The sequence below is a fragment of the Paroedura picta genome, chromosome 6 (assembly GCF_049243985.1).
Source record: "Paroedura picta isolate Pp20150507F chromosome 6, Ppicta_v3.0, whole genome shotgun sequence".
In the NCBI taxonomy this organism is placed as follows: Eukaryota; Metazoa; Chordata; class Lepidosauria; order Squamata; family Gekkonidae; genus Paroedura; species Paroedura picta.
The window spans coordinates 75,397,976-75,414,088 of NC_135374.1; the positions used below are offsets into that span (position 1 = coordinate 75,397,976).

The 16,113-nt window shown below is 42.1% G+C and overlaps 1 protein-coding gene across 7 annotated transcripts in view; it reads left to right on the forward strand.

Annotated features, from left to right (window-relative positions):
- The first annotated feature begins 497 nt into the window (after positions 1 to 497).
- ADGRG2 (adhesion G protein-coupled receptor G2) overlaps positions 498 to 16,113 on the forward strand; it is a 72,468-nt gene continuing 56,852 nt past the window's right edge. Inside the window, exons 1-3 of one of the 7 annotated variants that reach the window (XM_077343112.1) lie at positions 498 to 625; positions 10,846 to 10,964; positions 14,541 to 15,155. In XM_077343112.1, coding sequence (XP_077199227.1) covers positions 10,847 to 10,964; positions 14,541 to 15,155 — 733 coding nt within the window. In that variant the 5' untranslated portion in view covers positions 498 to 625; position 10,846. Of the gene's footprint in view, positions 626 to 754; positions 854 to 989; positions 1,196 to 1,605; positions 1,628 to 10,845; positions 10,965 to 14,540; positions 15,156 to 16,113 lie in introns of those variants that run through there. The other 6 variants (XM_077343113.1, XM_077343117.1, XM_077343111.1 and 3 more) reach the window with 6 other exon arrangements.

Genomic DNA, 16,113 nt, shown 5'->3' on the forward strand with positions numbered 1-16,113 from the left:
AGTACCCAGCTTGCGGGGGGGGGGGGGGGGTAAACGGTAATGATTGGGGAAGGCACTGGCAAACCACCCCGTATTGAGTTGGGCTGTGTTAGGAAGTATTTCGACTGCCCACCAGCTACCTTGAAAGTCCCGGGGGTTCCAATCCTTTGGGAGTGGGAGAGAAAGTTCTTCCCATCCACTCACTCTACCCCACACAGGTCACCCCTCCTTAGTCCTCTCTTTTCTAAAATGAAAAGTCCCAGACTGTTCTTCAGGCTTTTCCTCATAAGGAAAGAGGAACCAAAAGACTGTTTTCATGGGGGGGGGGGCGCGTTTAGGTCAAGATGCCCCAGAGGCAAATGCCGTCGATTGCAGCCTCCTCCGCATTGCGCTCCACGAGCCCCCAGCGGTTAAATGGCCAAGGCAGCCCGGCGCGCAAAGCAGACGCCCCCCCCCCCCCGCTGCGCGCCTAAGGTCTGGCTCTGCCCAGGTCCCTCCTCCCGCCCCCTCGCTCCCTTCCCCTGCCGCCGCCGCCGCCGCCGCCGCCGCTACTGTTTAGCCGGCTGTCGTAGGAGCAGGTCCGCGGCGGCGTTGCCTTCAGCGTGGCGCGGCGCAGTTGCTGCTCGAGGCTCCGCGGGGCGCCCAGGTGGGGGCTTCTGCCTGGGGCTGCGGCGGGACCGGGGGAGGGCGGGCTGTTCGGTGCCGGGGCTGGGGGGCAGAGGCGGCGCGAGGAAGCCTCGGCGGGAGTCCGGTTGGGAGCCCAGCGTCACTCCGGCGCCGGGACGACCTCCAGAGCCGCCCTGGCCGGGTCGCCGGGCTCCGGCGGGCAGCGGCGGCGAGGACTTTGCTTGGCCTCCTCCCAGCTTTGCCAGAGGTCCGCGGGGCAGGCAGCGGGGCTCGAGGGGGAGCGCTGCCGCGGGCAAAGCAGCTTCTTGGGGTGGGACCCGCGGGGGGGGGGGGGAGAGGCCCCGCCGGCGAAAGGCTCGCTGGGGCTGCGGGCTCCCCCGAAGGCTTCGCCGCCTGGCTCACAAGAGGAAGATGCGGTGCCGCGGAGGCCGCCTCTCCTGGGCAGGGCCAGCCCGAGAGAGACTCAGTTTTTCCGTCAGGCACATGGAGCGCGCGCGGAGAAGCGGGCGGGTTGGCCGCATGCAAAAGTTGCGGAGCGACGGACCAAGCCTGCCGTCCCGGCCGCAGCCTCTTGGGAAAGACGTGGAATGTGGGTCTGCTGTGCGAACCGGGCGTGGGGCGGGGGAGGTGAACAGGTGTGAGGACTGCTCTGATCGCAGAATAGCAAGCTCCAACCTAATGGCTTGCAAGCGCCATCATAAGGAATGGCAAGCTCCAAAATAATGGCTTTCCCGGATGACAAAGACGGTGAGGCTGGGAGAGAGAAGCAGGTGTCCTGCAAAAAAGATAGTTACGCATCCCTTTAAGTACACGTGTGGTTAAAGAAGGCTGGAGAGTTTTTTGAAGTGGTAAAAGTACTGACTTGGCCAGGCCTCCAGGAATGTAGGCTGCTGACATTAATCATTGTAATTAATTTGGAGGACACCGCAAGTCACCTTAATAAGGAATCAAGCAGAATAACATAGATGATCAGTAGCAGTGAGTTCGCTTTTAATGGTCCTAAGTAGAGGATGCCAGAGTAGTAAGTGGCAAGGTTTTCTTCTCAGGATCCTGGGTTAGGCTACAAGATCAGAACTTGGAAACTTGTTTTCTGCTTTGTGATGTTTTAGTTGGTCCCTGTAAACAGCTGCTCCTGATTTGGGGTTTTACTTACAGGCTTCATTCATAGATTATGAGAGCCACATTAATACATCTTGGAAGAAGGGGAGGATGTTTAATGTTTACATTGTGTAAACACAAAAGTACTTAGGTGTGATTAAACCACAATGATTCTGAATAAGCGTTTTGATGTTGTTGTCTTTATGGGCTTTGATAGGTCACTTTGAACCCATAATTCATAATAGGCATGGTATAGTACAAAGTAAACTGCTTTGAGGTCCCATTAATGTCAGTTTTGTGAAAGAGAGTTAAAACAAGTTCAGGCAGGTATCTTAAACTCAGTCATGTTTAGTTACAGTCCAACCAGCAATATTTAAGTATAAAACAACACAATCATGATTTTAATGATTAGGAAATGGATTTGATGGGAGGGGTTTACTTCTGAATTGTACTGCGTAAGTAATCTTAATTAGAGTCTTGACTTAAAACCAAAAAAAAAAAAAACAATATCTGGTTGCAGTTGGATCCAGTCAAAGATGCAATCTTCAATATTCATTAACATCAGTGGAAAAATTAAAACCAAGCTAAACTCTTTGGGAACCTGTAACCCAATTGTATGCCTGCTGTTTTACCCACTATATTCACTAGGGTTTGTTCCCATGTATGGGTGTTTACGATTACAGCCAAAATCTTTTAGTCTAATACTTTAGTCTAATCACTTTAATACTTTAAAGCATGATCAAATTACAGAAAATAATGAAGTTGAAGATAAGGGTACAATTAGGCATATATGAATCTACAAACTAAAATGTGTGTTTGCTTAACAGCATCCCATTCTTTAGAATTCTCAGATTGGTTTACATGGGGTTTGCATGGTGCATAACAATAGAACCTCCCCTATGTTTATTTAGTAAATATTTGAAGAAGTCAACTTATTGCCTGATACAAGTAAATTATTACTAGGATACTAGTAGTATCTCAGTACTATAGGTAAGAAACGTTTTGTTCATTTTTATTAATACCATTTATATGCTACCCTTCCCTGAGGGCTCAGAGCTGCTTACATTTGTTATAACAGATTTAAAATATTTGCACATTAGAATGCAGGTTTTTCAATAAGTTTAAGGATAAGGTGAAAGAATCTTCTTTTTAATGTCTTACACATTTTTCTAGTTTTCACCAGGGAAAATATCAAGGCTGTGATACCCAGAAACTTAGCTATTTTAGTAGGCCAATGTGTCTCACTCTTCCATGAAAAACAATCAGGTGTTAAGGAACATAAGAAGAGTCTTGCTGGGTCAGACCAGTGGTCCATCTAGTCCAGCATCCTGTTTCATACAGTAGCCAGCCAATTCCTGTGGATGGCCAACAACATGGCATAGACTTGAGGCCTTTCCCGATGTCGCCTCCAGGCTCTGGGATACAAGGGCTGAATGTGGAGGTTCCCCTCAATGGCTGGAACATGCCAGACATATTTTTGGAAATGACTTATGAAATACTTTTATGAAATACGTGTATACCTATCACGAGGAAAGGTTGCATGCAGAGATACTTTCTATTGAGGTTCCCAGTGTGCCCCATCAGGATAATGAAACACAAAGTGGGGAATAAAAGCATACAGAATGTCAACCACTGATTTACCTTAGCACAGTACATATTTACTTGGATAAAAGTCTATGCAATTAAAGATAAATGGGTATACAGAGTAAGGATGCTTCCTTGGAAGCAAGTTTTCATTAAATTTTACATCAATGTAATTTAGATCCTAAGATTAGTTATTGGTGGCAAGATTATACTGGGCACATTTTGTGGATTTTGTTTGTTCTCTTTCTCTTCTTTTGCCAGTGTTTGTGGTGTTTATGTTTTAAAACTTCTGGTCCAGTTGATTTGCAATGTAGATTTCAATGTGGGAAAGAAGAACAAATTACATTGAAATTAATGGGAATAAAATGTTGAACATTGGCTGAGCCGTGGTCTCTTCAGCTCCTGTCTATCAGACTGATTTAATATCTATAAATGACATTCTTCTAGAAACAATTTATTCTATACCAACCCTAATGTACTTTGTGTGGTTTCGGACTGCATTATTTATAGTGAATTTTACTTTAATCATCAGTTCCTTTTTATGTAATGCAGACTTTCCTGTTTCTTTTTCTGTTGTCAGGGTATATGTCTAATGTACTGATCAATACAGATAGAAAAAGATTCTATTGGGCAGATTAATAATTCTGAATCTGAGGAAAACACTGAACAAGGTGAAATAGAGAGGATAATGTTGTAAACTAGGAAAGGGATGACATTAAATTATGGTGAACTCCGTCATTATATTGCTACTTTGATGTTAATTTGATGGGATTATGATCTCTTTGTTCATTACAGTATTGCAAAGGTTTTTTTTTAATTCAGGAGAAAAAATGCCCTATTTTATTTAAAACATCTCCATGTCTTTGTGCTCACAGTCGTAATGGTAGAAGGTCGGAGCAGGTTTGTCGTTTACTGATAAATTGCGTTGAATACTTCATGATCATGCAGATTATGTTTGAGAAGCATAGCTGTGTACATACTTACCAGGGGTCCCTCCCCTTTGAACCCTCTCCAGGCTCATTATTGGCAATTTTTGGGGGGTCTATATGACCACATATGGTCATACCACCAGATAAATGTTTAACAATTTTTTAATATTAAAAAATAATTAACTCCAACCCTTTCAGGAAACCCAGGGCCGTCAAGAAACCCCAAGGTTTCATGAAACCTGGTTGAGAACGGCTGGCCTACACGTTAGGCTATCCAATCATAATCTCATCTAGCTGCACTCTCAGTGTGGTCAAAAACCTGAGCAGCTGATTCTGTTATGATTTATTACTTTTCTACTGCCAGCTAATTCTTTCTCTCCCTCCCCCCATTCTTGCCCTACCTATCTTACATTGCCAGTCCTTTGTGGATAGACTATAACATGAAGACACTACCATCAAAAATAAACGCTAAATAGTAGCAATAGCAATGACCACAGTTCTGGAGGAATCTTATATATAGTAAATTTCATCAGTCTGATACAGTTGTGCATGGGATTTAACCTGAGGACTTCAACTTTCAAGAAAGCTTTTCAGCTCTCCTCCTTCCTCATGTTTTGCATGCAGTAGTGTGTAAACTTGCCAAGCTTGCAGAAAGAAAACATAAAGAACTATAAAGGTCGAGTTGGCCCTCTCAGAGGCCGTGAGTAGTTCTGTTTGTGCACTTCAAGAGCGGCATGTTGGATCTGTAAATGTAGCTCTACATGACACTTTATATAGCTCACATTCCCTATTGTAATTTTGCACTGGTCATCCTTACTTCAAAAGTGGGTTATGCATTGCTAGTCTAGGATTACAGCTCTACAGTGAAATTTTATATGTTTGTTCAGAAATAAGTCCTATTTGGGTCAATAGGCTTTACAACCTAGAAAATATGCTTAGAACTTCAATAAGTAAAGGTGTCCTTGATTGCTGATGGTTTAAAGTGGCTCCTGACTGTATTTATTTATTTAATTAATTCTTCCTGAACTGGTTTTCTCCTGCTAGCATTCAGCCTTTTTATTTTTTGTTTCCGGAACTCAAATTCTGTCATTTCTTTTTTCTTGTTTCCTTTATTATCTATTAGTGCATTCGCAACAGCCTATAAATAAAAATTATCTTTACAAATCTTTTTCATACTTTATTGATACGATCAATGACCAGTAAGATTCTAGCATAACACAAATTATCTTCAAACGTGCAGATGAATTCAGCAGAGAATTAAGAAGTAGCAAGAAGGCACAGACTAAGAGAGAGGAGAAAAAGGGTGAGATGGCTAGAAGTGTGTCCTAATATTAAAGCAAGTCCTATGTTGAGGTTGCCTTCAAAAATATTACTTTGTGAGACAGCTGGCAATCTCCTGAAACTTATTCATGGAACCACAAGATGGTCTTGATATGTGTAGCTACTCTACTCCCTCCTCCACAGAGCCATTTCTGTTGTTGCAGTCAATGCAATATTAATTGCACATTGTGTTTTGTCTGTCAAGTGCCATATGGATCACCAGATTGATCTCTGCCATTAGGATTGCCAACTGTGGGTTGAGAAATTCCTACAGAGTTGGGTGATGGAGTTTGGGGAGGATGGGGACCTCAGCAGGATATAATGCCATGGAGTCTACATTCCAAATCATTTTCTTCTTGGGAACTAATCTCTGTAAACTAGAGACCCGTTTCAATTCCAGGAGATCTCCAGCTGTCACCTGAAGACTAGCAGCCCTATGATACGTGGCTCATGCAAGACCCATAAAGCCAATTTAGCTATGGAGGACAGGGGGGGCATATGCTTTGCCCCAAGTTAACATTTTCGAATTATTTTTTACTGAGTAAGAAAGGACATGAAGATTAAAAGTGCGTTCCCTTTTATTGTATTTTTGTGAAAAAATTGAGAAGTTTTTAAAAGAAAAGAATGGAAAGCGCCAATTGTTGAAGAGCGATGAAGGAAGCTAATAGTTCAACATGCCATTGCAGGGCTACCAGGAAATGCACTGCAGAAAGCTGTGGCAGCCATGTCACTACCTGGAATGTGGAACCAGTCCTCCTGGGCAAATCAGAACCACTTTATCTGTTCTCAATTGACAGCATGATGTTACAATTCCATTCACAAATCACATTTTAATAAATCGAGGGGGGGCATTGAAATGCAGTGGGTTTTCTGTGGTGTCTTCTGTATTAATTGTAATCATCAACTGTAATAACTGAGTAGAAGAGTGAAGTCAGTTTTGGAGAGCAAGGCTGATACGGAGGCAGACTTTATTGCTAGTGAGCAAGTTGCGTAAAATGTTGCAGAGTTGATTTGACTTTAATTAGAGGTGCTTTTACTTCTTAGTACATCTTGGGGAAATGTATGCAAACCACCATGGTTGGTATTTTTAAAAAGGAAGTGACTTCTTTTGCTAAAGCAATGGATGGTAAAATGCCAGTTTTCACAGCGACATAAGATTTTCCAGTATATGCACCTTCCCCATTACTCCACCATCTCATGCCAAGGTTCAGTAAAAAAATAGCTTTTCTATTTCTGTAAGCCAATGGAATTATTAAATCAGCTGATGGAAGAGACTGACATTCTAATAACCACAGAAAATAATGAGAATAACAAATAATGACCCTTTAGTACAATACTCTTTGTTCTTTTCATTACTTTTATAGGCTTAGGTCTAAGTAGGAAATGGCAGTTAGAAGCTGGTAAATGAGCATTGCTATTATTTTGATATTAGTCATATTCATGTTACTATATTGCCATTAATATTAAGATTGCTGACTTCAAGAGGTCATGCTATCAGTACCGATCTATATAAAATGGGTATGTTACCCAAATTGGAATTGGGGAATTTGGCTTGATGGAATTAGCAACACCTCTAGAAGCTCTATGGCAGCCTTGCTATTTTGAGTGGGGAGGGAAAGCCAGTAGTCAGTCAGCCCCTGTGAGGCCAGTGATCTAATCCAAGGAATCTAGGCAACTCCTGGAAACGTGGAATCTGGCTGGTTTGTATACTTCCATTTCTGCTTTGGAGCAGACAGCACAGTTTGGTCAGCTTGGATGCAACTGATATCCATTTGTACATTTCAGCCAAGCAAGCTGTTTGCACGGCAATGTGATACACTGTGATGGCAATGCTGGAGAGGGGTGTTTGCTGGCAAACATCCCCTCAAAGTGAAGAGGAATCTGGCCACCAATAGGTGAACATCTGGAGATTGTGCTAGAATTATGCTGTCATTTAAAATGCAGTGTTATTCAATGCCCCCCCCACTCTCTCTATGAGTGTGTAAAGGACCATCAAGTTGTAGCTGAGTGATTGGCGACCCCGGCCAGGGGCTTTCAAGGCAAATGAGAAGCAGAGGTGGTTTGTCAATACCTTTCTCTGCAGAGTCTTCCTTGGTGGCCTCCATTCTTACACCGCTTTAGCATCCAAGGCTTTACTATACCACTTTCCCTCTCATTCAAAAGGTATATTTCATATAAAATCATATTATTTACAGTGGTTTTATTCTCCTGGATGTCAGGAATGCAAGAACTGTTACATTTGGGGAACACGTTTCTCTGAATATGTAGACAAGCAAAAGAAGAGAGCTTTGCCTTACTCCTTGTTTGTAGGCTTCCCCAGGAGCATTAGGGTGGCCACAGATGAAAATAGAAAGCTGAACTAAAATGGCTCTTGGATATGACCTGTTATGTTCTGGAACATAATGGAAATCTTTAATAGTGGAAATGGCTTGAGGCGTTTTATTTTTTATTAAAAGAAAAGGACTACTGGAAAAACACACACACAGAAATACTGCAAGAAAGTATCTTCAGATCTGTTGTGTGGAACAAGGGTCTTCTTGCATGATTACTTTAGCAGCTTATTCAAGTAATTTAATCATAGTCAGATGTACATGCTTGGTCTAAGTTGTCAGTTCTTTAACTCAATTAATAGGCTTTCTTTACTAACTTGGTGGAATGCCTCTGACAGGGCAGAGCTGAAAAGCTGTTTGCTGTTGTGAGAGGGGAAAGTGGATGGAACACCATTATGAAGACAAGGCAGGGCAGGCACTTGGTATCCTGTGTCACCATCGACCCAAAAGAGACTGGCCAGTATCCAGCCACACATTTCTGCTGTTTTAAGGGCATTTCTGTTTGGGGAAGAAGGGGATAGTGATTATTATTTGCACGAGAAGAAAATAAAAGGTTTTAAATTAAGACCTAAATGTTTTTATGAATTTAATGTATTAAAATGAGAACGCTTTGAATGACTGGACTGGACTGCAGGAGCAAATCACTTCCTTGGATAAAGGGGGCCAACTTGCAGTTGAGAGTTAGATAGAATGATGTTTTTTAGAAAGCATCCTAGAGAGCCCAGGAAACTGCAAAATAATGCTTTGTGCTATAAATTCACTGTGTATCAGATATATGTGGTTTTGAAATGGAAATATAATACCTTTTAACTGCAATGTCGACTCTGATTCCAGTTTCATATGGGAACCAAAAATATCTTCTAGTAAACGAGTTAACATTGCTGATATAGCACTGACAGTGAGCTAAAGATAAAACCTGGTGAAGACCAGAAATGTCAGGATGGTATCAAATTGACCAAGTAGTATTAAATTCCATGGTTAGGTGTAGTTCTTTAAAATAATAGGGCTTAGTAAGCCCCCCCCCCCCAAAAAAAAAGGCCAGGTCTAATCACTGCCTCCTTAAGCTGAGTGAGCATCCGGGGAGGACAGTATATAAATATAATAAATAAATAAATACATAAGCATGAGTGGTACAATCCCTCCTGTCCAGTGATGCCCATGGTCCTGGCTGGCCCGAACATAGTGAGCTTAGTGTAGCTGGAGTCAGGGCTGTCACACAAGGACTGTAGGGGCCAGAACAAGATTCAGTGCCAAGCTTAGGGCAAGTGTGCTGGCTTAGCACAGCAAACACTCCTTGGTCAAAAAATGGGCCTGAGCCCAGAGTGGTTGATTCCCAGCTTGGAAACAGGTTGGTTGAGACCAAAGTCTGGGATGAGTTGGAAATGGTACCATCAGACAAGACAGACTTCTCCCCAGAAGGACACTTACGGAGCCCATGGGTAGAACAAGCATGATGGGGTGAGCCAGATCCAGGGATGGGGGGAGGGGTTAAGAAAGGATGAGCAAGTAAAGTTGAATGAAATAAACTACCTTCTAAAGGGATTAGCAGAGATGGAATTGATGGAAGAGTCAAGGAACGATAGAAGGGGAGCTTCCAGTCCAGCTGAGGAAGAGAATGGAGCTGGTTGGCTCTGAGGGATCAGAGGTGCCTGATGTGATAGAAACAGGCAAGGAGCTCATAGTCTACCCAAAGGAAGTCCACACCTGCTCTTAAGCAAGTGCTTATTATTCCCCTTACCCACTCAGCCAACCCCCTTCTGGCAGCCAGAAAGTTCTTGAACCCAGGTGGTAGGTCTGACCTTTCCATTGATCTTGTCCACATCCTTCATCTTCACAAGATGAAAGGTATTCATATAGATAATATAAGCAGATGCAACAGGTACATGGTCTGAACATGCATCCATACCAGGAACTAACCAAAACAGATTTGGGCAATTTTGTCTGCAAAGGAAGTAGCGAATTGATCATTGTGGGCCACCATGTTGTAAAAAAAAAATTAAATTCCTTGTGGCTACAATATAAAATTATTTGAGCTACACAAAACAGCTCAGCTGGACAATTATGTACAAATACAATAGTGGTGACTACCACTTGCTGGTACCCAGCTTGCTGGGGGGTAAACGGTAACTGGGGAAGGCACTGGCAAACCATTGAGTCTGCCATGAAAACACTAGAGGGCGTCACCCCAAGGGTCAGACATGACTCGGTGCTTGCACAGGGGATACCTTTACCTTTACTTTACAATAGTGGTGAAGAAATACTGTCTCTTGCCTCCGTCACCAGCACAGCAGGCAGCACTGAGGTATGATGGGAGGTCTCCTGCCATAGAACACCTGACAAGTCTGTCTGGTCCCATACCTACTAACTTGAATACTGTCGATAAGATTTCAAGGCTCTTGACAGAGCTTGGATGAAAAACATGGGAACATACACTGATGTAGAATAATTCACTTGGTTTCCAGTGACTTGGGAAAGCTCCCATTCTGTGCAGGTTTTTTTCGTAGCAGAAAAGCTCAATATGGTACGTGATTAGTAGTACATACCATGGGTTCACCATGGAATTTGGGGCATCACAGCTGCTTTACAAAAACTGAGAATATGATTTGGAATTCTGCTCAAGTGATAACATGTGTTATCCTAAGCAGAGTATACTGAAGGGTGGGCTTAGAATGATATCTCTGTTTAGGAGCGCGCAGGTGTTTTAATGAAATACAGTTTGTCCTCCATTACTAGCCTCCCTTGATGATACTCTTATAAAGGATTCTTAGGCAAGACCTTTGGCAGACTAGCAGTGCATTTCTAAGCTGAATTAATATTTATTGTATTTGTTTATCTGATTCTTTGGAGAGACTTTCTTCCTGGACCATGTTAATGTCTAACAATTTAAGGAAATATCACAAAGCTGTTTCATAATATTTCCAGTCTTGATCTTTATTCTTACCCTTGCTTCAGAAAATTTGTCTCTTTGTGTCTTCTAGGATGATAACTTGTGGAGTACACCAATGCTGTGCTGACAGAATATGGACATTTTTACTGAAATGCCAGATTTCTCTTAGCTTCCTTTTCTTTTGTTTGCTATTTGCTACTTCTGGCAGAGGTAAGTTCTTATTTCTCATATCCAAATGTTATCTGTTTAAAATGTCACTGCCAACTGGGTTTTTTAAAAGTCTGACAAATACTTCCAAAGTATGATTCTACAGCACGTATTTGTAGCAATACATTTATTTTTATATCCCGCCCTTCCCTAGTCAGCTCAGGGTGGGTAACAATACTGTCACATGCGTAAATCTACATTCCGTAGCTGCTTAGTGGTCTCGAGGCCAGGGATACTGTCATGCAGGCAGGGCAGCTTCCTGCCCCTTGTGAGAGTTGCTTTGTTCATGAATGGTTGAGCTCTGTCAGTGCATGAGTTGTAGTATGATCTTGGAAAGGGCTTGGGAGGATTCCAGTGGTCATCCTCTCCATTCTGAACAAGAGGGGAACTGATTAGGCAATGAGGAAATCTCAGGCTGTAGGTGGTACTCCAAGGCCGATACACTTAGGAGAAGAAGTTCCCAGTCTAATCTAAATTAGGAAAATTATAAAAATTACATGGTAGCTTTGTGCAAGTCACTCTTTCCCTAACTAACCCATCTCATGGGCCTGTTGTGAGGATAAATAAGATTTATCTAAGCATTTTTGTTCATAAAAATCAGCTGCTGAAGCCCCCAGTTCAGACCAGGGCCAGAGCATTCTCCCCAAGATACTGTTTGCCTCGCTCCAAACAATCCACATCCACAAGAGTACATATTTGTCTAATTGCAAACAATATGTTTCTTGAACAGGACAAATAATACTCCAAGGGACTATTTTAGGTTGGAAAAATGGTACAGGATAAGGGGATCTGAGGGGAAGAAAACTTCTTTTGTATACTACATTCTTGATCCAAATTTGGGCCCTGTGGTTGATACCAATTCAAAAATACATTCAGGAGATGCTAAGCTTCACAGCTAATAACACTGCTCTCTGAATAAACCATGGTTGTAATGTGTGTGGTGAATCCTTTAAAGGGATAGTTCCTCGCAGTAATAATAACTGCTAATCTGCGGTCTCCTCCCCTCCCCCTGGCACAAGGAATCTTAGTATCAAACTATATGCTACGTTTTATACAAATTCTCCATAGGGACTTGCAGTCGGCCAATATAAAATGAGATCGTGGTGCAGGGGGAGGAGAGACTACTGCTTTTTCTCCATGCTATCTCCTGGATGCAAAATAGCCCAGTGTGACATTATTTGCCCCATGGGGGAAGGGTCTGCATATACACAGGATGCCTGTGAAAAATAGGGAGGGGGGGGGACAAGAGTCCTTCCACTTCTTATGCTGTGATCTCTACCTGAATTGTTTTTATAATGAATTAGCACTAGGGACTCACAGCTGCAATGCGCCTGCCACTCACTCTTGCAAAATCAAACATGTACTTTGGCCCTGACTAAAGTATGTTTAACGTTCATCATACTCGAACTACATATTTTAATATAACATGACATTGTGTATGTAATGGGTAAGATGTAATATTTATAAAAGGTCCATCATAAATGATGTTCTGAAATTATTGTTTACATTGGCATTAGTGAATCCAGTTTGCATATCAGCAAACAATCATATCTGCATCTCATTAGTGTTTATAAGTTTATTTCCTCTGGAGGGAGAACTTTATGCCATTGTAACCCACATTGCTCCCCTGGCTCCATCCTCAGATCTCCAGGATTTTCCCAGACTGAATCTGGCAACCATTCACCTGCCCTCCGTTGGTGGCCAGGGGAGGGGTGTGTAAAAAACATTCAAGAAACGCTCAAAGTGGTGCAATCATGCAAAATACTGTTGGGAGGCATAGCTGTTTACATGCCCACCCGAAACCTCTTCCCACCCCCAGTTATTGATCTCTTTGGGAGGGGTAACTCAGTTGAAATGACCATATATGAACATTTAAATGTGATAAATGTTTTAACAAAGTTTAAAAATATATCCAAAATCAATTAATTCCCACCCATTTGGGAAACTCTTCGAGGGATGTTAAGAACCCCCAGGGTTTCATGAAATCCTGGCTGAGAAAGCCTGCCCTAGATATCTGTGTGGTGGAGCCAAATACTAGATCTATGTGTGCCCTATAATCTCTGTTTTGAAAAACATTAATAGATTGTAAAGTCAGGGAGATACAGCAAGAGACAAAACCAATGTTTGGCTAGGTCTGATGTTATTTCCTATTCTGGGACAAATAGAATGGTGAGAAGAAGGCAGGCAGGGGCTAAGACTTGCACCTTCCTGTATTGGGTTCATAAATAACTTCCTTCCAGGTTCCTTAAGTACATGAAATGCCACTTCAGTAGTACTTTACTTACACAAGAAGTATAAATCAAAAGCAACTGCTGTCCCGAAATCAGGAAATATTTCTAGTGCTACGTTAGACCTGAGTATTGTACTTGATAGAATTTACATTCCCTATATTAAGCTTGAAAAACAAGGATCAGATACTTAATACAAGTTTTCTGTGATTAAGTACACAACATTTGATATTTTTTTCAAGTATTTCTATGTTGGGACTCTATGTGGCTACAGGAGTTAACATACAAGTGCATAAACGAGATTGACAGCAGTGAACAATGTGGACTAGAGTCAGTTTGGGTCTGATCCAGCTGCAAGTTAGGTCAACAGTCAATAGAAGAGATATGCACCTGGCATTGAGAAAGGAAGAGCGAGTTTTGTTTGATATTCTTCCTGCAGTAATTCCCATTAAAGAGTAATTTTACTTTGTGGCACTAGAAAGTACAGAAGCAAATAAATATATATGTGCATTTTAAAAAATCCACATTTACACAGTTCATATCTTGTAGCCCTCAGGGTTTTTGGGGTGTATGTGTCATTGTATGTGTACATTAATTGGAGTTTGCAAATTATATTGCAAACATCTTTTGATTGAACTACCACTTGGGCTGAGGTGAGAATTGAGAGCTGATATTAAAATGTTTGAAGACTCAAGATCACTTGGAGTCTGTTCTTACATTGCCTTGGTAGTATAGCAGCTTCACACCTTCACATGCCACCAAGGTAATTTGTGAAACTCATGGGAAGAGCCTACACTGCAAATCCTTCCTATATCAGCATTAACCCATTTTATGCATGACAATTTCTGATGTAGGAAAGTGTTGTCCTATGGGTTTTGCCACACGGACTGGCTCATATTGTCTCGGTGACGAAAGACAGTACAGGGCTGCTGCAGCTCTTACAACATAATGTAAGGACCAAGTCTGACACAGTTCCTGGCATATTCATATACCCCTAAATGCTTATCTCCTACCCCTTCCCACAGACAACCTGCATTTGGGATTCATTCATAAGAACAAAAAATTAGGAAAGACTAGCCATGCCCTCTGCCCCACAGTACCATGGCCCTGATCCAAGTTGAGGCTCTGCAAGGCTGCAATCTAAGGTTTAAAAACAATGTGAGATCCACAGATGGAAATTCTATCATCTTGTCTTGTTTCAATATTGTAGAGGAATGAAAGGAACTCTGTGAATTTAGATACAGTTTTTCACAAGACAACATGAATATAGGTGCAGAAAACCACAACAATACTGCATCAGGTAATAAAAGAAAGTTATTAACAAGTTTTATTTCTCCCCCCTCCCCCCCAGCTGAGGATGGTTTCTTAGGACGATACAGTGCTGTGTTTAATGCATGTAATGATGCCTGGACTTTGTCACCCGGAATTTCTGTGCCTGCCCTTAAAAACTTCACAGTTTGCATTTCCCTGAAACTAAACACTACTGAAAACTCTTGGACTGCATTTGTCTACAACAAAAAGGAACTTAATGGCACTCCATCTGGAAATACCTATGAACTTGGACTTGCAGGAAAGCATGACAAATTGACTTTTTGGGTATTTGGCAATGAAATAACTTTATTGGAAGCATTGGATGAACACACCTGGTATCAAGTATGCATAGGATGGAGAAGTGATCTGCAGGAAGTGAGTTTATATATAAATGACCAAGAGAAGAAAACTAAAAAAATATCTAAAAGTGGGGAACTTCATCCAAATGGGCAGCTGTTACTTGGCTGCTCAGAGATGCCAGGCATGTCTTCACCTTCCCCGGAAGGGATGGTTGGTGAACTCTATATGTTCAGAATGTGGGCTGAAGCAGACAGAAATCATACGCGAGACTGCCAGGATGGCACCATTATATGCTGGAGGGAGCAACACTGGATCCATAATAATACAGCATATTATAGCAACTCTTTGCCTTGTGGTAAGTAATGTGTCTTTATTTCTGCTTTTCGAAATGTCTTTTGTATTGACAGTATTTCCAAAAGGCTCTAAAGCAGTACTAGTCCAATACACTGCTGCATGAGCTAGTGCAATCCCTCAACCTGTTGTTCTAGCACAGCCTTCTTCAGTCTTTTGACCATGGAGTAACCCCTGAAATACTCTTCAGTCTTCAAGTAGTGATGCCAGGTGGTCATACCTCCCTGCCATGCCCCTGGTAGTCACATGTTTACAGTGTGCATGGCAGCACTAATACAGCATAATGTTGGTTAAATAAGAAAGTTTCATTTTTGTGTGTGCAGCACCTTGCCTGAGCAAAACAAGGAAGCATCCATCTCAGCTGTCATAAAGCCCATCATGCAAAGCAGCAATTCAGAGGAAATGATTTGTGTGATTTGGAGATCACTTGTAACTTTGGGAGTTCTCCAGGCACCACCAGGAGGTTGGCAATCATGCAAGACCTGACAATATATTTTCTTAGGGCCACAAATGGCTGTCAGGGCAAAGAGAAACCTGGGACGAATGTGCAGAATGTGTATAGTCCTTTTATTGGATCCAGGTGTAGTAGTTTTAGATAGGGATGCCATCCTCCAGGTGGGACCTGGGAATCACCTGAAATTATTCATTTATTTATTTAGATTTTTATACTGCCCTTCCCTATGGCTCTGGGCAGTTTACATAAAACATTTAAAAACATTTACATAGTAATGTAATTTACATACAGAGATCAGTTTCCCTGGAGAAAATGGCTGCTTTGGAGGGTAGACTGTGGCATTGGGCACAGTCCTTTCCTGCTTGAATATTTGAATCCCTTCACTTGCAAAGGCTTCCTCCAGCCTATTCTGCTGGCGGGGATCTAAGAAGAAATTTTGAGAAGGGGGAAATGGGAAGATTCAGTGGGGGGAGTGCAATAGATTCAACTCTCCCCTCCTATTCCTTTT